General features: G+C 52.8%; 9 protein-coding genes across 9 annotated transcripts; 5 read left to right on the forward strand and 4 right to left on the reverse strand.

The window, feature by feature from the left end:
* Position 1: 1 nt before the first annotated feature.
* Positions 2–1,180, reverse strand: BZA70DRAFT_199383 (ribonuclease E inhibitor RraA/Dimethylmenaquinone methyltransferase). The gene is made up of 4 exons (XM_064910108.1): positions 844–1,180; positions 658–780; positions 550–597; positions 2–499 (listed from the first exon to the last, which is right to left on the reverse strand). The coding sequence occupies exons 1-4, from the start codon at positions 901–903 to the stop codon at positions 56–58; spliced, it is 675 nt and encodes a 224-aa protein (XP_064767077.1). The 5' UTR covers positions 904–1,180; the 3' UTR covers positions 2–55.
* A 170-nt stretch (positions 1,181–1,350) lies between these two features.
* BZA70DRAFT_259041 (cytochrome oxidase assembly protein-domain-containing protein) lies at positions 1,351–3,288 on the forward strand. Its single transcript, XM_064910849.1, has 2 exons — positions 1,351–2,574; positions 2,640–3,288. The coding sequence occupies exons 1-2, from the start codon at positions 1,440–1,442 to the stop codon at positions 3,161–3,163; spliced, it is 1,659 nt and encodes a 552-aa protein (XP_064767078.1). The 5' UTR covers positions 1,351–1,439; the 3' UTR covers positions 3,164–3,288.
* BZA70DRAFT_281380 (TLC domain-containing protein) lies at positions 3,289–5,036 on the reverse strand. Its single transcript, XM_064913110.1, has 3 exons — positions 4,229–5,036; positions 3,874–4,167; positions 3,289–3,817 (listed from the first exon to the last, which is right to left on the reverse strand). Exons 1-3 carry the CDS (start codon positions 4,685–4,687, stop codon positions 3,692–3,694), a joined length of 879 nt encoding a protein of 292 aa, XP_064767079.1. The 5' UTR covers positions 4,688–5,036; the 3' UTR covers positions 3,289–3,691.
* A 153-nt stretch (positions 5,037–5,189) lies between these two features.
* BZA70DRAFT_296390 (kinase-like domain-containing protein) lies at positions 5,190–6,983 on the forward strand. The gene is made up of 3 exons (XM_064914528.1): positions 5,190–5,409; positions 5,503–6,266; positions 6,325–6,983. The coding sequence occupies exons 1-3, from the start codon at positions 5,364–5,366 to the stop codon at positions 6,520–6,522; spliced, it is 1,008 nt and encodes a 335-aa protein (XP_064767080.1). The 5' UTR covers positions 5,190–5,363; the 3' UTR covers positions 6,523–6,983.
* A 123-nt stretch (positions 6,984–7,106) lies between these two features.
* BZA70DRAFT_290598 (DNL zinc finger-domain-containing protein) lies at positions 7,107–7,852 on the reverse strand (the record flags this gene model as incomplete). The annotated part of the gene is made up of 2 exons (XM_064914221.1): positions 7,107–7,295; positions 7,373–7,852. 2 exons carry the CDS (start codon positions 7,850–7,852, stop codon positions 7,107–7,109), a joined length of 669 nt encoding a protein of 222 aa, XP_064767081.1.
* A 374-nt stretch (positions 7,853–8,226) lies between these two features.
* BZA70DRAFT_199489 (uncharacterized protein) lies at positions 8,227–10,787 on the forward strand. The gene is made up of 3 exons (XM_064910109.1): positions 8,227–8,504; positions 8,585–8,939; positions 9,000–10,787. Exons 1-3 carry the CDS (start codon positions 8,484–8,486, stop codon positions 10,661–10,663), a joined length of 2,040 nt encoding a protein of 679 aa, XP_064767082.1. The 5' UTR covers positions 8,227–8,483; the 3' UTR covers positions 10,664–10,787.
* Positions 10,788–11,834: 1,047 nt separating this feature from the next.
* Positions 11,835–15,799, forward strand: BZA70DRAFT_290600 (uncharacterized protein; the record flags this gene model as incomplete). The annotated part of the gene is made up of 3 exons (XM_064914222.1): positions 11,835–12,208; positions 12,273–12,450; positions 12,512–15,799. The coding sequence occupies 3 exons, from the start codon at positions 11,835–11,837 to the stop codon at positions 15,797–15,799; spliced, it is 3,840 nt and encodes a 1,279-aa protein (XP_064767083.1).
* A 95-nt stretch (positions 15,800–15,894) lies between these two features.
* Positions 15,895–17,859, reverse strand: BZA70DRAFT_249661 (uncharacterized protein). The gene is made up of 3 exons (XM_064910687.1): positions 16,508–17,859; positions 16,315–16,443; positions 15,895–16,250 (listed from the first exon to the last, which is right to left on the reverse strand). The coding sequence occupies exons 1-3, from the start codon at positions 17,751–17,753 to the stop codon at positions 16,228–16,230; spliced, it is 1,398 nt and encodes a 465-aa protein (XP_064767084.1). The 5' UTR covers positions 17,754–17,859; the 3' UTR covers positions 15,895–16,227.
* A 1,239-nt stretch (positions 17,860–19,098) lies between these two features.
* Positions 19,099–21,100, forward strand: BZA70DRAFT_259054 (major facilitator superfamily domain-containing protein; the record flags this gene model as incomplete). The annotated part of the gene is made up of 2 exons (XM_064910850.1): positions 19,099–19,466; positions 19,531–21,100. 2 exons carry the CDS (start codon positions 19,099–19,101, stop codon positions 20,948–20,950), a joined length of 1,788 nt encoding a protein of 595 aa, XP_064767085.1. The 3' UTR covers positions 20,951–21,100.
* Between the last annotated feature and the right edge of the window lie 107 nt (positions 21,101–21,207).

Raw genomic sequence — 21,207 nt, forward strand, 5'->3', positions numbered from 1 at the left:
GTTGTATACCAAAATAAACAGAGAACAGACTACACTAAACAGAAGGAAAGGTCATCTACGCCTTCCTCAACCGCTTGATCGCCTCCCCGATCGGCTCCCCATTATGCAACGCCTCGAAAGTCAAATCATCAATCCTCTTCCTCTCCGTACAAAGCTCAACCACCTGCTCGACCTTCCCCGCCGGAATCACAACCACACCATCCGCGTCGCCCATGAGGAAATCCCCGGGCTCGATCCAGAGCTCGTCCTTGACCTGCACGGGCACGTTGACCTCGCTCGCGCGCGTGAAGCCGTTCGAGCCCAGGATCGAGATGTCGCGCGCAAAGACGGGGAAACCCATCTCGCGCTGCTCAAGGATGTCGCGGAAGCGGCCGTCGACGATGACACCGGGCGCGCCGAGGTGTTTGGCGCGGGTGGTCATTAGGCCGCCCCAGCAGGCGGAGTACATGCCTTTGGGCTGGGAGATGAACATGATCTTGCCGGATTCGTTGTAATCGCACTAGTACGCTGTCAGCACATTCTCTCCACCAAGCAGCAAAGAGTACTTACAAAGTGCTTTGGCAGCGAGGGACTCGTCTTATCACTTGCGTCAACCATCTATAGAAACACGACAATCAGCACCACAATCAAATACTCCCAAGCATTAAAGCAGCCTACCTTCACCGTAATCGCCTCGCCAAAGATCTTCGTCGGCCCGGCCTGCCGCTCAGGCGAGAACATTGTAATTCCATCCAGAAACCCTCCAAACGGAACCTTGAGCTTCACGAGCGCGTCCCCGATCTACAAAACAGGCAAAAGGTCAGCTTTCGAAGCAGGCTGAACGTGAAAGAGGTGCAGACGAACATCACATGTAGCGAACGACTTGAGCGCCGAGATCAGCGCGGCAGATGTCTTGATCGACATTCTTTCTTCTTTCTGCTTTTATCAGAAGTATCAAGTAATTCAGCAGATCTCAGCCTTTTGTGCAAATGCCAGAGTTCAACAATAAAGAGAAGTAGTCAAAGCAGGCCGAGCCCAGGCCGATGCGGAGATTAGCCCTCGCCCACGTGCCGCAGATGATGCGGCTCATCAATATTTGTATATCACGTGATATTTCAAGAAGTGATGGGTGGGTGGAGGATGTGGGAATTGGCGGTGGTTTTGTTTAGTTGAGTGAAGTTGGAAATAGTTAAAGCAGATATCTACTTTATAAATATTTCATAGCAATTGAGCGGCTTAGAAGACGACTCAGCTCGGGCGGAGGTGGTGCGGTCAGCGAGAATTGGAGATCATGCCATACGCTGACCATCGGCACAACCGCATAAAACCAGCGCATTTAAAACTCCCCGAAGAAATCTTCTAAACTCCCGACTCGACCTTCCTCGACCCGCAGCGCTGTTGTTTCGCAGTGAGCCCAGAGATATAAGAAAAGAGATAAGGAAGAAGAAAGGAAGACGAATATGGTGAAAGAATTAGCTCGACCGGCGTTATTCTTCGCCCACAACGCAAGGCTGCAGCAGGCGCTGCTGTTTGGCAAGACTTGCTCGCGCAGCGATATCAGCGCGACCGCCGGACGGCCGTTCACTGCCTTGTCTGCCACCCGTGCGCGTGAGTTTAACGAGACACTGGCGCTGGCGGCAAAGTCTGCTGGTGGTAGCTCTGGTCTTGGAAGTTTTGGTTTATTGGCAGCCGGGGGTGCGGGCGCGGGAAAAATGATGTACAACAAATCGCGGCAGTTCTCGTCGCTGGCTACTCGCAGCAGTAGTAGCAGTGGAAGTTTTGCTCGGCGAATGTTTTCGACTTCGCGTCAGCTACTCAACAGCATTGCTAGTCCCGCCACAGCTGCTCCTGTTACCGATACCACAGCTGCGCCGCGAGTCAAGAAAGTGTTGACTGACCGCAGCGTCGGCGTCTGGCTGATCGGCACCTCATTCCTCGTCTTTGGCATCGTCGTCATCGGCGGCCTGACGCGACTCACCGAGTCCGGCCTGTCGATAACAGAGTGGAAGCCCGTCACCGGCTCGATCCCGCCCTTGACGCAGCAGGACTGGGAGGCCGAATTCGAAAAGTACCGCGCGTCGCCCGAGTTCAAGCTGTTGAACTCAAACATGACGCTTGATGAGTTCAAGTTTATATTCTTCATGGAATGGTCCCATCGCCTGTGGGGCCGCATGATCGGTCTTGTGTTTGTGCTCCCGGGCGCGTACTTCATCGCCCGCGGCCGCGTCTCGGCGCGCGTCACGAAGCGGATCGCGGCTATCGCGGGCTTGATTGGATTCCAGGGCTTCATCGGCTGGTGGATGGTCAAATCCGGCTTGTCGGACCATTTCCTCGCCGACGACGGCATCGACGGCAAGTACAAGGACAGCCACCCGCGCGTGTCGCAGTACAGACTGGCGACCCACCTCGGGCTCGCGTTCGTGGTCTATCTGTCGATGCTCTGGACCGGGCTCGAGGTCTTGAAGGAGAATAAGTGGATGAAGAGTCCGCAGGAAGCGGTTGCGCTGGCTTCGAAATTGAGTAATCCTGCGCTGAGAAAGTATAAGCTTCTTGCTGCCGGACTTCTTGCTCTCGTGTTTACAACCGCCATGTCTGGTAAGTTTTCTCCTCGTCTCTTACTTTTAGTATCGAATCACAATCTAACGAGTGTTGTCTGCAAGGCGCCTTCGTGGCCGGACTCGACGCTGGACTGATCTACAACGACTTCCCGTTCATGGGCGAAGGCCTTATCCCCCCCACATCCGAAATCTTCTCGACCTACTACTCCCGCTCGCGCGACGACTCCGACCTCATCTGGCGCAATATGCTCGAGAACCCTGCGACCGTGCAACTCGAGCACCGCATCCTCGCCACCACCTCCTTCTGCTCCATCGTCGCTTTCCACATCTACTCCACCCTCCTCAACAAGCGCGGTCTGCTCCCGCGCTCCGTCTTCAAGGCCTCGCATGGCGTCATCGGATTCGTCACCTTGCAGGTCGCGCTTGGTATCTCCACACTCTGGTACCTCGTCCCGATCCCGCTCGCGGCCGCGCACCAGGCTACCAGTCTCGCGTTGCTGACGGAGGTGCTTATTCTCTGCATCAGGCTACGTAAGCCCAGAGCAGAGGTGCTGCAGCTCTTGCAGAAGAGGAACGCGGCTGCTGCTGCTGCTACGCCTGTGAAGCCTCAGGTGCTCATGCCGTGATCAGCTGTAAGAGAAGTGCTGCGGATGTATATATGGATGGTGTGGTGTGTGAAGCATGAAACCCCAATCTGCTTGATACTATGTACATAATGAATTCTAATTCAAGTCAAGTTTCCGAATAAACGTTGTGATCTCGTAAAATTAGTATATTTGTATGCAAAAGCTGCTTTTACGGCACCACCAGTGCTTCATCTACCTACATACATCATAAATATAGATACAATAAACACATAAAGCCCGAACGTTCTGTCTGGTTGCTGTTTTGTTCTCAAAAACAGACCCTATTGATAAGAAATCGGTATAATCATTCTGCACCCAGAAGTACACGCTTTGAAGAGAGCGCGTTAGTTTATTCTTTGCTGGTTCTCCTCGCCTCCTCCACCTTCTTCGTCCACTCTATTTTTTTATATCACTTTTCCTTGACATTTTTCATCTGTATCATAATCTTCTTCATAACTAGCTGATCTTTTTTTTTTCGTTTTCTTCAAACTTGCTCTCTCCTTAGACAGCACTCTGAGCGGCGGACTGTCATTCCATCTTGTGGCCTTTGATATCTTCTTCCTCAGTCAAGAGGTCCGGGTTGTCGGGCTTGTGCTTCTTGTTTGAGTCGAGACGGCGCTGGACTGCCTTGATCATCTTTGAGAACCAGTAGACCTATAAATCGAAAGATTAGCTTCTGTCGTAGTTTAGGATAAGGTAATGAGACATACGTTGAGGAAGTCAAGGGACAGGTTCGATGTAAGGACGAAACACGGCAACCAAAACGGCATGCGAGGATCGCCCCACGCCTTGTAGAAGTCATAGATAAGAACGCCAGCAGACGCAAAGCCCCAGACCAGACGAGCGAGGAAGAACGAGAGCAGGAGGAGGACGCCGTTCACGAGCTGGACTTTCTCCGGGACAGTGTTTGGAGGGAGATGGCTCGTGAACCAGTGCACGTTCAGGAACGGCGTTGAGATTTCAAACATGAGAAAGACGGGGCCGTAGTACATCAGGAATGGTCTCTGCAGAGAGGAAGATTGTTAGTTGAGCACCTGCAAAGTCGAGATGTGAAGTGGGACGTACAAAGCTGAGAAGAAAGACGCTGACCGAAGCAATTCCGTGGACGGCAAAACCGATACCGAACCAATTGATGTACTTGAGACTGATGTAAGAGTCCCAAGCAAAGTATCCGACAGCAAAAGCGTAGACCAAGCCGCCGTAGGGCGAGTACGCAAACAGATGATCGACCTTGAGCTCGGGGTCGAAGAAGGCAGGGAACGCGAGGGCGATGATGAGCAGGCATTGCACCTGCGAGACGACGTGGATGTCGAAATTGATGCGCGTGCGTCTGGGCATGGTCTTGTACGAGCTGAAAGCAGAGTTGAAGAGCGGACCCATGAGGAAGAGGCCGTGGTAGAGCGCAAAGGCAAGGACGACCTCGTGGATGTGAGGTGCGAGCATCGGGAGGCCGATTGCGTTGCAGACCGTCGTCAAGGTCTCCTGCACGGCAGGAGGGTACTCAATGGCAAGAAAGTCCTTCATGTCTGAGGGATGAAAGAAGACTTAAAGCGGTGGAGTCTGTTTCTATGGACAAAGCGGCCTGGCGCTCTGATATGCTGTACTGTATCGGGGTCTGCCGGAAGAGCCTAAGTAGAACTACTACCCCGGATATTCGTCAGACCAAGATACCGCTGAGATGCTGAAAAGCGGTCAAATTAACTGAACAACGCGTTCGCAATCAGACAACCAGAAGCAGCTACTGAGAGGAACCCGCAGAGAATATCAGAGAGCGCAGGGAAGAACTCGGGAAGTGCCAGCACGGTCGACGAGGGTCGATAGAAGCTGTGGCTGACAGCAGCAAACAAGCATCTGACTAATCGCTTACATAACGGACCAGAGCCGCTCTACGCGTTCCTGTGCGCGCCACAAGTGGCAGTGCATGTGGCTGGAGGAGACTACGCCCGATCGAGCGAATAGTCAACAGACAACAGCGAAGGGGGCGTTGCTGAGCCTCACGTCTTCCTTCTGCTTTGCTCTGTTTGTTTTGCTTCAGGACGAGTGACTGGATTATCCCATAATAACCTGCGATATCCCTAAGATTGTGTTTGCTGGTGTTTAGCCTGCCGTATTCTGCTCGTGTGTTTGCTGTGTTTGTCTTGCAATAGCTTTGTATCTATTTCCTTTGCTATTTTACTGCAAAACTCGTATATAAACAACAATGGTCGAACTGTCGGATTTCCACAAGCTTGAGAAGATTGGTGAGGGTATGTATTCTGTCTGACTTCTCCTCTTCTATTCCTTTTGATTTATTCATCTCTCTTCTTCTACACACAATCTAACACTCACCACCCGATCAGGCACCTATGGCGTCGTCTACAAAGCACGCGACACGACAAACAATAATCGCGTCGTCGCGCTCAAGAAAATCCGTCTCGAGGCCGAAGACGAGGGCGTGCCCTCGACCGCTATCCGCGAGATCTCGCTTCTGCGCGAGATGCGCAACGAAAACATCGTCGAGCTCCTCAACATCGTGCACTCGGACAGCCACAAGCTCTACCTCGTGTTTGAGTTCCTCGATCTCGACCTTAAAAAATACATGGAAGCCATCCCCCAGAACGTCGGGCTGGGCGCGGATATGATCAAGCGCTTCATGTCGCAGCTCGTCCAGGGCACAAACTACCTCCACGCACACAGAATCCTGCACAGAGATCTCAAGCCACAAAACCTGCTGATCGACAAGGAGGGCAACCTCAAGCTTGCCGATTTCGGTCTCGCGCGTGCCTTTGGCGTTCCTCTTCGCGTCTACACCCACGAGGTTGTCACGCTCTGGTACCGATCTCCTGAGATCCTGCTTGGCGGCCGCCAGTACTCGATCGGCGTCGACATCTGGTCGATCGGCTGTATCTTTGCCGAGATGGTCACCCGCAAGCCGCTCTTCCCGGGAGATTCTGAGATTGATGAGATTTTCAAGATTTTCAGATTACTCGGAACTCCTGACGAGGACGTCTGGCCGGGCGTTTCGTTGCTGCCTGATTTCAAGACTACCTTTCCTCAGTGGAGCCGCAAGGATCTCGCGGCTCATATCCCTGCTCTTGATTCGGATGGAATCAACCTTCTCGAGGTAAGTTGTTGTTGGTGTAGAGTGCTGAAGTGAAGTGCTAACTTTATATGTGAATTAGGCCTGTCTCGTTTACGACCCTGCCGGTCGTATCTCTGCCAAGCGTGCTCTCAAGCACGCTTACTTTGTTGGCCACCAATCTCAGCCCATGCGGAAGGGAAATGATATGATGAGCGGAGGGGTTAAGTATGCTTCGGCACAAGGACGAGGAGATATTGGTGCTCAGTTTATGGCGAAGAATGTCAGGACGCGGGCATAATCTACATCTCAATCTATGTTCTTGTTTGTTCTTTTCTTCTATAATAGCAATCCTGCTTTTATTCGCGCCGGGTCTGTCGTATGATATGAGATCTCTGCACACTTTTTCTTCTGTTTCTTAATGTTTCTGGTTTAGTATGTTTGTCGTTCTTGTTTATCAATATGTTGGGATATCTTTGCTTGCTCCGATTTTTATATTTGTTTTTCGTCAAATGTCGACTACTTACATGGTGCGTACTATGCAGGAGTAGATATTTGACGAAAGTTGTCCACAAGAGGTTGCATTCTAATCAAGTAGATGCTTTTACTTACCTCGTATAACAAAATGTCATGCGTCATCAACACGGTTTTACAGGATTGTTTTTTTTTGTTGTGTATTGTTTCTTTAGTCATTCTATATCCTTGCCAGTTTCCGATTCACAAAATAAATAGATATAGCCATATTCAGAAAGTGAGATCTAAAAAGACTCGATTTGTAGCTTAGATGTTATAGTACAAGTGATAGTAGGGAATTATGTACAAAAAGAAGAAATATATGATACATCATTAGATCCAACGCCAGAGCAAAAGATAAACAGCAAACAATCAAACTTTTGAGGGATCCGGGGCCGCGACGACGAACTGGGTGACATCGGCAATGATCTCCTTTGTCGCGCCCAACTCGACGATTTCTTCATTGCTGAGCCGGATCGAGTCTTCTAGATTGACGGTGGTTATGCGCTGGCCGCGGCCTTTGAGGATGTCTTCTAGAGTAACCGGGGTGTCTGAGAAGATCTGTGGAGCAGAGAAAGGTTAGTAGGTTGAGGGAGGTTGAGGGGGAGTGGCGGGTGTAGAAGTGGGAGATGACGAACCTTGAGATGATCTGCCATCAGATGATGGTTCTTGCATCCAGGACAGCGCACCATGACCGTGCCATGATGGTATGCCTGTTTTGAGAAGAAGTGGTTTGATCTCGTTTTGCAGACGGTGCATGTGAACGTGATGTTGTACATCGGCTTGTCCATCGGGATCTGGAACGGCTTCGACTCTGCCTGCTTCACGGGCTGGTGGTCGGCATGCTGGCCATGGCTGTGGCTGTGGTTGCAGCAGCTGCCGTTGTCGCTGTGCTGATGTGCGTGCTCGTGAGTGTGCTCTGCCGTCGCGCTGCCGCTGCTGCTGGGCTTGTCGCTGAACGTGCGGACTCGTTGGCTGAAGGATGTGGCGGTGGCCGGGACGAGCAGCTGCTGGCGCGCAAAGAGCGAGGCCGTAGCTGCTGCCGAGACTCTGCGCTGGAGCTGCTGGTTGAGCAGGTTCGTCCCGTAGAGCCGTGATAGAACGTTAGTGCGCAACATGCTGAATATCTCCGAATATCTCTGAATACTCGGTCGTTGAGCAGCGGCGAGAAGCACAGAAGACAAAGACCCGAAGAAGCTTCGCCCTGGAAGCCCGCAGAGCCCGGCTGACGTCATGTGATCAGCACGTGCCCGGTGCCGCGCCGCCGCAGCAGCTCGTTGTCGGTCCTCGACGGCAGCCGACTTCGACTTCTCCTTTGTCCGCCATCTTCACCGGTTTCTCTGTCTGCTCAACCTCCTCAGCTCCTTCTTCATTCTCCTCGTTCAAAGCAGATGCACCGCCCATTGCTCTCGCGCTCATCATCGGCTGCTTTGATCAAGACATGCTTGCTTCTGTCTTCTAACCTGCTCTTCCTCCTCCGCTGCAAAGACAAATTCTCCCTCGTCCAGGACCCTTACCGACACCTCCACGCGCGCGACGACGACGATGACGACGATGACGATGACGAGCTCGACGGCGTCAAGTTCTGGGTGTTTATTGCAATCTCGGTGACCCTTGTTTTGCTCGGTGGTGTCTTTGCCGGTATGTCGCGAATATGTCCCCTGCATAGCTGCGTCTCGTTGATCTCTTAAGGGTCCTTTTTCTGATAATCTAATTTTTTTTCTCGCGATAGGACTCACTCTTGGCCTTATGGGACAGGATGAAGTATACGTAAGCTCCCGCCACTTCTCAATTGATTTTGCTCTCATTCTTTGTCACTGTTCGACAACTAACTCCACCTCCCTCTGCAGCTCCAAGTCATCACGGAAACCGGAACCTCCTCAGAGCGCCACAACGCCCAGCGTGTTCTCGGCCTGCTCAAAAAGGGCAAGCACTGGGTCCTCGTAACCATGCTTCTCTCCAACGTCATCACAAACGAGACCCTACCTATCGTGCTCGACCGCTGTCTCGGCGGTGGCTGGCCGGCCGTCGTCTCGTCGACTATCTTGATTGTCATCTTTGGCGAGGTCATTCCCCAGTCTGTATCGGTCCGGTACGGTCTTTCTATCGGTGCTCTGTTTACGCCGTTTGTCATGTTCCTTATGTATGCGATGTATCCTGTTGCGTACCCTACCGCTCTACTGTTAGATCGCGTTTTAGGAGAAGGTGTGTGAATCCTTTGTTCCCCCAATTCTTTCATAATAATTAGCTAACTTTCTACAACAGACCACGGCACCGTATACCGAAAAGCGCAGCTCAAGTCTCTTGTCTCGCTCCATCGCTCAATGGGATCCGAGCGCCTGAATAGAGACGAGGTCACCATCATCTCTGCCGTTCTGGATCTCAACGAAAAACCCGTCGGCACAATCATGACTCCCATCCAGGACGTCTACACCATGAGTGCCGACCGCATTCTCGACGAGGCAGCTGTCGAGGAGATTCTCAAGGCCGGATACTCTCGTATTCCAATCCATACCCCCGACGAGCCCTACAACTTCATCGGCATGCTCCTCGTGCGTATCCTCATCTCATACGACCCCGAAGACGCGCAGCCCGTGTCTTCGTTCCCGCTCGCCACGCTTCCGGAAACTAGACCGGATACGACATGTTTGAACGTTCTCAATTACTTTCAGGAAGGAAAGTCGCATATGATGCTTGTGTCTGACGCGCCGGGCGAGGCATACGGCGCGTTGGGTGTCTTGACACTCGAGGATGTCATCGAAGAACTGATTGGCGAAGAGATCGTCGACGAGTCTGACGTTTACATTGATATCTCGCAGGGTATCCGTCGGAAATACGTCTCGCCGTTAACCCGTCGCACTCTTCCTTCTCAGTTTGTCGCACAGCACCAGCACAACTCTGTGATTGTTGGAAACAACAGCAGTAACGAATTAGGAAGCTCAGGCCATTCGACCTCTCACTTACCTTTGAACAACAACAACGATCGATCAGATCCGCTTGTGCAATCTCTCATTTCCGCTATTGCTACCCCGCAGTCTTCGAGCAGTAATACGCCCGTTGGAACTGTTGCCGTTACGAAACCAGCCCATCCCAACATCAACCAGATGCCAAAGATGGAGCCTCTCAACCTTGCTATGAGACCCAAGCAGACTGCAAACTCTCGAGTCAAGATCAAGCGCGGTGCAATGGAAGATTACGTCCGCCGGACGTCTTTGGATGCCAACCGCCCGAATACCAACTCTTCCAGATACTCTGGTCCTAGCAACACCGATTTTGGTGTCATCCACGAGAGCGAAAGCGCCGCATTGCTCGACGGACCCCCCGAGCCTCCTAGCGATCCGTTCAACAGCTCGTCGCGCCGCGCATCCAGTTCAGGATCGAGCACGACGAAGAACGGTCCCCAGCGCCGTCCGTCGTTTATTGAGCTCAATCATCTCGATAGCCGCTCAAACAGCTTCAACAACGCGGGATACGAACGAGTCAATACGACAACGCCGGGATCCGTCATCAGCGAACCTGCTAGCGCAACCTCGACCTCAAGATTGCTGGACGGCTCGGAGTATCCTACCTTCGAAGCCGGCTGGCCTAACAGCAGTAACAGCGAATTCCACGCCAGCGGTATCATGGAGTCTGTACGTGAGGTGCATGGATATAAGAAGACGATTATTCAGTCGATGCCGATGCAGGACGCTATCTCCTCAGGCGAGGATTCAGAAGACGACGGCGGCAGTGACGAGAGCTCCGGTGGATCGAGTCGCGGCAATCACCATCACCACCACCAGCATCGAAAAGACCATCGTAGCAATAGCAATAATCCGTCGGACCTGGAGCGAGGCGAGGTCGACGAACACGGTGACTCGATTACTTCGTACCGGAAAAAGAAAAACGGCAAGTCGAGTCGGAAAGGAAGCTTTTTCTCCGTGTCTTAGACAAGCCGGACTTTGTGACTTGGCGCGGGGGATAAATGAATGTTTAGCGAGACGGTCTGTGTTTTTGGTATAACTATTCTTTGTGAAGTTTGAGATGATGGTTTTCTTCATTTTGACGTGGTGGATGGCGGAGAGACATTTGTGCAATTCTGATATCCTTTCTTTATTACATCAACCAGTGTTTGTTTATGAATTATAGTGAATATAAATACGGCGTATATTAGTTAACAAGTAAAGGACCTTTCTAATGCTCAAAGGGGAGAAAAGCAGGAGCAGACGCAGGCGGTGCGGCTCGTCGAGGACCAGCCAGCCATCCAGCCAAGCACCGACCGAAACCAAACTTCCCGCTGTGATCTGCGCTATCACACGGAAACGAAATAAGTTAATCCGGTGCCTGCAGCAGACCGGTCCCGGAAGCCCACTTTCCGAGTCGAGTCGAGTTTCGTCGAGGAAGAAAGAAGGCTCGCTGGCCCACTTGTGGAAAGAAAAAACTCGGGGGGTGTGACATCATTTGATCCTGTTCAGCGATATCACAGCCGGGTGTGACCTGCTCTCGTATTCTTGCGGCGGTAACTCGCTGGGTCCTACGTCTGTTTCTACATTGTGCAATTCTGTTATTTATGTGCGCAAAGAGAGGTCCGGCAGCACGACTGGCAGGCTGTATTCAAGAAGTCAGGGCGATGGAGGTCTGGTAAACCAGGGATCATCATCAGTTTTGGCTTTCATACATACACGTGCAAATAGCCCAGCCATGATCGCCCATCGATCATCTGCTCCGCTCCCCGTCATGTATGTCAGCCGGGCATGCAACGTGATATGCAAAGTTGTGCGTGAACGGAACTCAGACCGGCAGACTCTATTTGCAGGTTTCTTCCGTCTCCGTCCAATACGCTGTTTTTTTTTGCGCGCTCTCCCCTCTTGGCCCTTTTTTACGCTTCTGAAAGACTGGTCATCCTAAAATGGTCGATCTGCGGTTCCCGTTTCCCCAATCGAGTGGGTAGCACATCTTCTGCCCTCGTCTACTGTTATAATACCTGAACGTGATGTCTTTTCTCTGTCTCTGTCTCTTATTCTACACTCTGGCTTAATACGCGACCCCAAGCCAAGCCAAATTTCTCGTCTGAATACCCACTCTTTGTCTACCTCACGATCTCTTTCACCGACAAATATCATGACCCCAGAATCCCCAGAAACCGAAGGCCTCGCCAGTAAAGTGCCCGCCGCCCTGCGCCTGGCTCTCAACCCTCGTCCCGGCAAAGAATGGGAGATCCTGCACGCCAGTCCTCCGGTCCTGACGCCCACGGTTCCCACCAGCGTCATCAACTTCTCGTGGGTGATCGCGGCGCTCACCGCCAGCCTTGCGATCTTCATCTTCTTGAAGGCAAAGTCTTCGCGCATGCCGCTTGTTAACCGGCTGGTTGCGCTTGCGAGTATATGTATCGCTGTGTCGTCGTACGTGGTGGCATCCGGCCATGGGTACACTGTCGTCTCGAGCGCATCTCGCTCTTTCGCACCCGCTGATAAACAGTTGGTGTTTTACGCACCGTAAGCCTTCCTACGCATACTCCAGGATGACTTCTCATTTATTAATCTTTTATACGGGTAATAGATACGTCGGCAGAGCTCTTGCTTGTCCTTTGGTTGTTGCCGCTTTGGGCATGTTTGCCGGGCTTTCGACTACAACCATCGCTATGATCGCTGGTCTCCTCGAGCTGTCTGTCCTTTCGTTTTTGGCTGGATCTATGAAGATGTTTGGTTTCAAATGGTCTTATATGATCATTGGAGTCGTAAGTACACGTCTTTCCTCTACTGCCTAGCAACGATGTGTCTAACATTTGTCTATCAAAGATCGCTACCCTGATGAGCATCTACCTCGTCCGATCCCGTGCCCAGAAAGACATCAAAATGAGTACCAACGCAGCATTCATCCGTCCTCTGGGTTACACCGCCGCCGCCGTCACCTCCATCCTGTCCCTCTATCCCGTCGTCTGGGGTCTCTGCGGAGGCAGCAGCAAATCCAGCGTCACCACCCATCCTGTCCTCAACGGCATGCTCGACCTGTCGATGGTCACCTCCTGCGGTTACTTTGTGTCCAAGATCAGCAGCGGATTAACCGGTTCCATGTCTCGCGGTCTTGACAAACTCTCGACAAAGAGCGGACAGCTCAAGAGCGCTGACTCTGTCGCGGCTGATGAGACTGTGAAGCATGGCAAGCGAGTCTCGTTTGCTGATCACGAGGAACCTAGTGGGACCGCAAAGTCTCGCGGGCTGGGCGACGTCGATGCTTCTGCTGAGGACGAGTTGGCAGCTGAAAACCCTCTTGCGAACGTGCCGGGAGGATTTCCGTCGGAAAAGCCTGCTGGAAAGTCTGTTCATGATTTCGATGGTATCTCCGGTGCCGCTGGGAGAGACGCCGCGGATCGATCTATCGGTGGTGAGATGGCTGAGGGCGATATTTCTGATATGCCTGTATCTGAGAAGATGGCCGAGAAGATGGCCATGGGTGCGGACGGTTCCATGCCGTTCTCTTCAAAGTCTGGCGGTGACGAGAAGCTGGCCATGGGTGCGGACGGTTCGATGCCGTCTTCCAAGGCTGGCAGTGACATGCCGGGGTCGATGCCATCTGCTCCTTCAAAGGCTGGCGGTGAAATGCCTGGGTCGATGCCATCTGGAATGCCTTCTTCAGAGACGCCTACATCAGGTGGTTCGAAGGCCAATGCGGGTCGTGCCGCGGCCGGTGCTGCGGCAGCAGGTGTAGCTGGCGTCGGACTTGCGAAATCGCAGAGTGGACAGAAGGATACTCCCAGCAAGAGCTCTTCGACTACTAGTGACATGCCTGATTCTGCATCTGCCTCCCCGGAATCGCGCCCAACAGCAGCAGACTTGAAAAGCCCAACTCTCAGCCCCGCTTCCGGTCCGGATTCGGACGTGTCCCCAGAGTCGCTCGATATGCTGCCGGGCAAACGAGGATCTTCTGGACCGGTTGGTGCTTCTTCTGGAACGATGCCGTCGTCGGCTGCCAAGGAGCGCAGTATGCAGTACAGCGCGTCTGGAAGCTCAGAGGATGTTGCTCGCGGTCCGGGTTCTTCAAAGGGAGCGAATTCTAGTATGCCTTCCAAGGAACTTGGGGCGATGAAGAGTCTCAAGGGTTCTTCTGCAGGACCTTCTGCCGGATCCTCGCCTAAGACGGGAACGCGGGACATGCCGCGAGACGGCCCTGCTGGGACGTCCGACAAGTCTGGTGGTTTTGCTGATAGTCCAGCTGGAATGATGGCTACGGGAGTCACCGCTGCAGGCGCAGTAGGCGCCACCGCCGCTGCTTCCATGAAAAACAGCAAGACTCCCCATCAGAAATCCGATTCCCTTCCCGAGAGCATGGGCACCTCATCATCCGCCCCCGGCGCAGACCCTGCTTCGTCGCGCAGCAAGCCTCCCGGACCTGTTCGCAACCGAAGCAAGTCTATGCTGATTGATCCTCAACCTGCTGCCGAGGCTGTGTTTGACCCGAGCAAGCTGTATGACGATTCTCACTTCAGTCGTAAGGATATCTCGGCCTCGGGCACGGAGTCTGGAGCGATGCCGAAGAGTGGTGGTCGGGATATGGATATGTCAGCACCGGCCATGGCGGGGGGTGTTGCTGCTGGTACTGGTGCTGGTATGCCTCGGTCTGATTCAGGCATGCAACAAGAACTTCCGAAGCCAGAGATGGCTGGCACCGGAATGGCCGGTAAAGAACACCCCGATACTGCATCCACGATGCCATCTTCTGGAATGTCAAAGACTGGCCTTGACACACCGACTGAGCGATCGATCAAAGAGACTCCTCCCGCGAAACCCAAGCGACGAACTGGGATCGCCGCTGCGATCCTGGGCGCCGTGGGCGCGTCGGGGTACCAGGGCGTCGAGTCTGTGCTTAACGAGAACGAGGTCATCACCGGGACGACTAACGATGGAACTGCGTTGTCAAAGCCTGCTGATGAGGCCAGGAACCCGAAGGATTCTTCAGTGAAGCCTTTAGAGTCTGATTCTTCTGCTCGTGGACCTAGAGCTAAAGACATTGTTGATAGCTCTAAGGTCCCTGGCGGTGAGGGTATGGACCCGGACGTGAACGTTTGCAGCACTGTTCCCGAGGCTACTGGCGAAACCGGGAAGGGCTCACTTCAGCGAGGTACACTTCAAGGCGCGACGCAGAAAGATACCGTCAGAATGGACGTTGACGAGCCTATCCCGTCTCTCGACACTAACGTTCCCGCCGGCGGCACAGATGCGAATATGCCCATGTCCGGCGGAAAGCCAGATGCTGGACTCGAGCCAAAGAGGAAGGCACCTCGTCCGATTCCCGCTGATGTGCAAGTGTTGGACGGACACGAGCCTCGCTCTTTCAGCACCGGTATGCCAGACTCGCCCACTGAGCCCAGTTACACTATGTCCGGTGGCGGCGTATCTCCCGGCTTGAACCCGAGAGTAGCCGTCCGCTCCACAGCCGGACGCTACATCGATCCCAACGCGTCTCTACTAGAGAACCTCCTCCGCGAACCAACCACCTACGGCGGCCCGTTCGCGACCGAAGTCGATCCCTCCAAAGTTTCCGACAAAGAACTCGGCATCACGCCCGAGCTCGTCAAGTATCTCAAATCCGGCAACCCAGTCTACCGCTCCGCGACCGCCGACTCCGGCGTCACCAGCAGCAGCGGCAGCGGCGACAGCAGCAGCGACGGGTCTTCTGCAACAAAGCCGACGACAGTCAAGCAGAAAATCCTGGCGCCGTTCGGTCTCGTCAAGCGCGCAAAGTCGCGCCGAGAGGCCGCCGCGCGCCGCCGGTCGAAAGTCGATGAGGACGCGGCGGCCACGTCGTCGTTGGCGCCGCCGCCGATCCCGGAGCAGTACGGGAACAGTGGCGGTATGTATAGCGCGAGCGCTCACGAACCGAGCTATACCTACCAGCAGGCCCCACAGCAACAGGAGGAGTCAGACTACAGCACGCCGCGAAGCGTTCGTACACCCGCGATCGGCGACGGGTTTGAGGACGTGAGCAAGATGGCGCAGGATCCGAGGTTGATGCAGAAGAAGGTTACCGAGACGGTCGAGCAGGTTGCGTCGTCGATGCCGCAGGCTGTCGGTGGTGGTGCAAAGTAACTGTGTTTTATTTTGTTTTGTAAGGTTCTGTTTTTCTGCTTTAATAATTTAATATAACAAAGACTAGCTTGTGAAATAGTTTGTGAATATAATGGATGAGTCAATTCAACAGTATAGTATTGATAGTTAAGCGTTAAACACTAGATAAAATACACTAATAGACACAAACGCAGTCATACACATCAAACGTATGCCCGTTCACTGTATAAAAGGAAAAAAAATAGATAAGATAAAAGAAAAATCAACTGCTTTTAATAACCGAGTCCCAAGAATAAAGAGAAAAGATCTGTAGGTGTAACTTTCGTAATGAGATCGAGAGACAATGTGTAGAAGTAATCTACACCTCATTGCGTATTTGTAGAGGAAAGGAAAATCTATAGCGGAATGTATTGATTTCTTTATGCTGCCTCGGATGTTGTGAGATGCACTTATTTCAAAGAGACGAGTTTGACTATGATATAGTTAGCGTTGGATTCTGTCTGGATAGAAGCTGTTGAAGAAGAATAGGTACTTACTCTCAAAGATAAGAGTGGCGTTTCCCGGGATGTCTGGGGGAGCACCCTTCTTTCCGTACGCGAGGGCGGCAGGGATGGTCAAACGACGCTCACCCTTGAGGGCCATACCCTTGACACCGAGATCCCAACCTACACAATAAGAATTCTGTCAGTAAAAGCAAACTATAGCTGTAATCGACAAAGAGAGACTCACCCTTGATAACCTGACCCTTTCCGAGGTTGAAAGTGAAGGGCTTGCCCTTGGTGTTGCTGTCGAAAACCTTTCCGTTCGACTGCAGCTTGCCAATGTATCGGACACCGACCTTCTGGCCGTTCTTAGCACCGGCACCCTCGCCGATGGTCTTGTCCTCGATGACAAGACCGTTGTCGAGCTTGACGGTCTTGGGAGCGGCAGCAGCAGGAGCAGGAGCAGCAGCAGCGGCAGCAGCAGGAGCACCCTTTCCGGTAGGACCCTGCTCGAGGTTCTTGGCGAAGGTGACCTTCTTGTCCTTAGGGCTCTCCTTTCCCTCGTTCTTGGCCTTCTTGTCCTCCTTCGCAGCAGGAGCAGCGGCGGCAGAACCATCGGCAGCCTTCATCTTCTTGAGCTGCTTCTTGGAAGGCTTCTCCTTCTCAGAGTCCTTCTCGATCAGAGCGTCGAGATCCTCGTCCTCAGCAGCGCGCTTGCCGTTGGCCTTCTTGGCAGCCTCCGCCTTCAGGATCTTGGCCTCGCGCTTGATCTCCTCCTCGTCGTCGCTGTCGACAGGGGTGATACGGGGGTGATCCTCGATGTCGTCAAGGTCGTCAGACTCCTCGTCAGAGTATCCCTCGAGGATCTCATCCTCATCAGGGCTGAGATCGTAGTCCTCATCAGAGTCATCATCGTCCTCGCTGTCGTAGTCGTCCTCGTCGTTGAACGGGTGGCTGACGTAGTTTCCGACCAAGCTGACGGTGTACGAACCAGTGACCTCGAACAGAACCTCCTCGTTGGCACTGATGACGAGATCCAGGGGCTGCTGGTAGGCAGTCTTGGGGGAGAGAGTGCAGACAGGAACGGGGTCGATTTCGAAATCGTCTTCGTCGTCGTCGTCTTCCGAGTCCTCCTCGTCGTCCTCGTCGTCCATCTCGACGTCCTCATCAGCCTTCTTGCTGCCGTTGGCCTTCTTGCCCTTCTTGGGAGCTTCCTCCTCCTCCTCCTCCTCCTCCTCGGACTCCTCCTCGTCGTCCTCAGAATCGTCCTCCTCGTCATCAGAGTCAAGGTATCCGCCCAAAGCCAAGGGATCGGGTCGCTTCAGGATTCTGAGAGTGCTAGGAGTGCTCTCGCCATCCACAGACTCGGGATCAATCGCGGCCATGGTGATGCGGACGGTGACGGGGTAATCCTCGTCGCTGATGGAGACCGGCACGCCGGGGTGCACCTTCAGCAGATAGGTGCCAAGGGGAATCAAAGATGAGTTAGACATTGTGAAGATTATTTTACGGATTCAAGGAGCGAATTGCAGGTGTTGAATCGATGTAAGAAATCAGAAAGACTTGTGGCAACAGAGAAGAGAAAAATGAAACGCGCTCGCAGCAAAAAGAGAAAAACAAAAAAATATTTTTTTTTCCTCCCAATCGGCAAACTTTAAACTTTGTTTACTTTGTTCCCAAGGCACGAGGGCCTTAGATGACAGTGCCTGGTGAGTAATGGATTAGGTAATGTTAGCTAGATTGAAGATTGCCATTAGTGATTGAATACACAGTAGCAAACGACGACTGTGGTAGACATGAAATTCAGAGGTGTCTGTCTATAAATGAAATAACAGTGTAGACTTCGAGTGGATAGCAGTTAGAAGTCTGGAGGGTGCATGACGTATTCATATACTCGACTCTGACACCTGTTGGTTCTGTCGAGTTATCAGTCCTATCATATCTTATCAGGCAAGAACTATCTAAAACCAACCAAGCTTTTAGAAACTGTTATGCAGAGATGTTCTGACAAAGACGTTAAAAGGCGCAGATGATGATAAAGAGCAGGTCAGGCCATGATATTCGTCAGAGGCTCGAGCTCGGGCTCAGAGCTCACTTGCGTCCGGCTTATCTCCTTCGATAACGAGACAGAGAAGGCCACATTCTGATAGCGACAGGGCTCCGATATCTGATGAATAATTACACGGGTCTTCGACAGACTGGTCAGATTGCTAATCAGATCAATCAAAGCCGGGATTGCTAATCACCACGTGATAGATTAGAATTAAGGAGGACGAGGCGTTCCTTGAAATGCCCTGCTCTGGGGACAGGCTGAGGAGGATCAGCAGCCAAAAGCCGAAATGCCCGGAAATGGACATTTCGTCCATAGTGGTTTACTAATCCGCTCCGCACATCAGCAAGCAGCTTCTGTACTGGCTGCAGCTGTATCAACAGCTGCTATATTGTAATGCGTCTCCGGAGAGCGTTCTCGTGACTGACCACCGGGTGATCAGATAAGATGTAGAAAGCCGTGAAGTCGAGTCGACGACAGCAACCGCGGAATGACGCTATAAACGCGCCACTGAAGGCCATCCCCGGGCCTGTTCGCGGAATACTATGAAAGCTGCCCGTTTCCTATTATGTCAAAAAAGCCACGCTGAATAAGACGATGACTCTCGGCTCTCTCCGCGTGAGCCCCACCGACGGGCCTGCGGAGGGAAGGGCAGCAGAGTCCAGGCCATCGCGTCTGTGCATCTGCTTACTTTCCCCATTGCGTGCTCTGCTATATATCTATCTGCTTATCGCCATGGACCGTCTATCTGCCATATCTCTGCATCTCTATTCTCCACCTCTATCGCCATGGTCCTCTCATCATCATCGCTCGTCGCTGCCGAGAGCAGCGAATTTGTCAATGAGAAGGTAGATCGCGCTCCCGCACATGTCCACTCATCAGAGTCGCAGAGCATCTACGCAGAGAGCCAACCCGGCTCTTCAAGTCACACCATCGAGGCCGAAGAGCGGCCCGAGGTCTTCACTTCAAACTTCCATGAAGCGGCCGCCGTGCTCGTCCTCACCTTCTCGACCGTCATGAACACGGCCTCCACCGGCGTCATGCAGATCGCCGTTCCTGCTCTCGGGCGGTATTTTGGCATCTCTGGCGGTGATCTGTCGTGGTCTGTGTCTTCGTTCCAGCTTATGTCTGGTGCTACTATTCTTCTGTTTTCTGGGTGCGTTCTTCTCTCTGCTTTCAAGATCAAGGTGTGTTTAGAGCCTTACTAACATCTTCTACAGTATTGCTGATCGCATCGGCCGAAAACGCTTGGTGGTGTTTGCCTACTTCTGGTTCGCTCTCTGGTGTCTCATCGGCTCATTCACCACCAACCACATCATCTTCGATGTTTGCCGAGGAATGCAAGGTATCGCGTCCGCGGCCTGCCCTTCGGCGGGAGTCGGCATCCTGGGCTCGACATACAAGAACGGCCGCCGGAAAAACCGCGTCATGGCCGTCTTCAACGCCGGTGCTCCCATCGGTGCGTTCTTGGGCGTTGTCACGGGAGGTGTGACTATCCAGTACATCAACTGGCGCAGCATATTCTATCTGTATGCCATCGTCTACGCGCTGCTGACGTTGCTTGCAATCTTCATCGTCCCCGGCGACAACATCAACGACAACGTCAAGCTGAACCCGAAGCAGGTGTATAAACGCATCATGGAGATCGATCTCGTTGGTGCTCTGATGTCGATCACGGGCTGCATCGGATTTGTCCTGGCTGCGTCGCAGGCCAGCTCGGCCTCGAAAGGATGGGCGACTCCTTATGTTCTCATTGTTCTTATTCTGTCGATCGCGATTCTATGTCTCTTTGTTTGGTGGGAGTCTAGAGTCCAGAACCCGCTTATGCCCCTCAAGATCTGGCGCGCACCCGGGTTCGCGATCGTTATGCTTTTGATTCTGTTTGCGTGGATGGGATTCACCGGCGTCCTGAACTTCTACGGCGGTCTCTATCTTCAGGACGTCATGGGCGCTTCGGCTATCAAATCCACGCTTTACCTGTTCCCTCAGACACTAGCGTCGATCGCAACCGTCTCGATCGTTGCCGCGTTTCTGCACGTCGCGTCCGGAAGACTTATTTTGGTGATCTCGTCCACGCTTATGCTCGTTGCCTCGCTCTTATGGGCTCTGGTTCCTGTCGGGGCGCCATATTACGCTATGGTTCTGCCGGCAATCTGCCTCGAGGTCGTCTCCGCCGATCTCGCCTACAACGTCGTCAACCTGCACACGCTGTCGACGGTCTCCAAACGGGAGCAATCCACCGCCGCTGGTATCTTCTACACCATCAGCCACGTCGCGGGCTCTCTTGGAGTCTCGCTGTCGACCTCGATCGTGTCTAGTATCCTGAACCGGGAAGTGACCGCCGAGCAACTGAAGGGAGTTGTGGCGATTCCGGTCGCAATCACGGCAAAGGCGTATAAAGGAGCCTTTTGGTTCTCTGTCGCGACCAGCGCGGCGTCACTTGTTTGCGCTGTTTTTGCGAAGGTTGGAAAGCAGGGAGCGCGGCCGATGATGGACGATGAGGCGAATGCGGTGTTGTTTGAGGACGAGGAGGAGGAGGAGGAGGAGGAGGGGGATGGTGCCGAGGGAGTCGATGAGCTGAGCAGATTGTTGATTGGAGCATCTGTAGAGACGGGGTATAGTGCGATTGAGAAGAGCTAGTGTTGTTTGTATTTTGTTCTGGGTTTGTTGCACTTTGCATGGGTGGTTGACGATAGGTTAGAGCGGAGTTATCTAGTGTTTTTGAGGGTATCATTTGGTATAGACTAGTTTAGACCTCTTTTTAATTATGATCACATATAACAATCTGCCATCATCATCTTTTATCGGGGCTAGTAGTCGAACTATTCAGTAGTCGAAGAATCTGGTTAGTGAAGGGTCAAAAGGGTTATCGATAAGTCGATAAGGCGCGCCTGGAC

The sequence above is a fragment of the Myxozyma melibiosi genome (assembly GCF_037950935.1).
Source record: "Myxozyma melibiosi strain Phaff 52-87 chromosome Unknown BZA70scaffold_9, whole genome shotgun sequence".
NCBI classification, from domain to species: Eukaryota; Fungi; Ascomycota; class Lipomycetes; order Lipomycetales; family Lipomycetaceae; genus Myxozyma; species Myxozyma melibiosi.

Coding starts and splice junctions, on each gene's coding strand:
- BZA70DRAFT_199383 (XM_064910108.1), bottom strand. CDS start 903: ATGTCGATCAAGACATCTGCCGCGCTGATCTCGGCGCTCAAGTCGTTC. Junction 781..843: donor AGTCGTTCGCTACATGTGAT/GTTCGTCTGCAC, acceptor CCTGTTTTGTAG/ATCGGGGACGCGCTCGTGAA. Junction 598..657: donor GCGAGGCGATTACGGTGAAG/GTAGGCTGCTTT, acceptor GTGTTTCTATAG/ATGGTTGACGCAAGTGATAA.
- BZA70DRAFT_259041 (XM_064910849.1), top strand. CDS start 1,440: ATGGTGAAAGAATTAGCTCGACCGGCGTTATTCTTCGCCCACAACGCA. Junction 2,575..2,639: donor GTTTACAACCGCCATGTCTG/GTAAGTTTTCTC, acceptor GTTGTCTGCAAG/GCGCCTTCGTGGCCGGACTC.
- BZA70DRAFT_281380 (XM_064913110.1), bottom strand. CDS start 4,687: ATGAAGGACTTTCTTGCCATTGAGTACCCTCCTGCCGTGCAGGAGACC. Junction 4,168..4,228: donor GCGTCTTTCTTCTCAGCTTT/GTACGTCCCACT, acceptor TCCTCTCTGCAG/AGACCATTCCTGATGTACTA. Junction 3,818..3,873: donor TGTCCCTTGACTTCCTCAAC/GTATGTCTCATT, acceptor TTCGATTTATAG/GTCTACTGGTTCTCAAAGAT.
- BZA70DRAFT_296390 (XM_064914528.1), top strand. CDS start 5,364: ATGGTCGAACTGTCGGATTTCCACAAGCTTGAGAAGATTGGTGAGG. Junction 5,410..5,502: donor GCTTGAGAAGATTGGTGAGG/GTATGTATTCTG, acceptor CCACCCGATCAG/GCACCTATGGCGTCGTCTAC. Junction 6,267..6,324: donor ATGGAATCAACCTTCTCGAG/GTAAGTTGTTGT, acceptor TATGTGAATTAG/GCCTGTCTCGTTTACGACCC.
- BZA70DRAFT_199489 (XM_064910109.1), top strand. CDS start 8,484: ATGGGACAGGATGAAGTATAC. Junction 8,505..8,584: donor TGGGACAGGATGAAGTATAC/GTAAGCTCCCGC, acceptor CTCCCTCTGCAG/CTCCAAGTCATCACGGAAAC. Junction 8,940..8,999: donor AGATCGCGTTTTAGGAGAAG/GTGTGTGAATCC, acceptor TTTCTACAACAG/ACCACGGCACCGTATACCGA.
- BZA70DRAFT_249661 (XM_064910687.1), bottom strand. CDS start 17,753: ATGTCTAACTCATCTTTGATTCCCCTTGGCACCTATCTGCTGAAGGTG. Junction 16,444..16,507: donor AAAGGGTCAGGTTATCAAGG/GTGAGTCTCTCT, acceptor CTTATTGTGTAG/GTTGGGATCTCGGTGTCAAG. Junction 16,251..16,314: donor CGCCACTCTTATCTTTGAGA/GTAAGTACCTAT, acceptor ACTATATCATAG/TCAAACTCGTCTCTTTGAAA.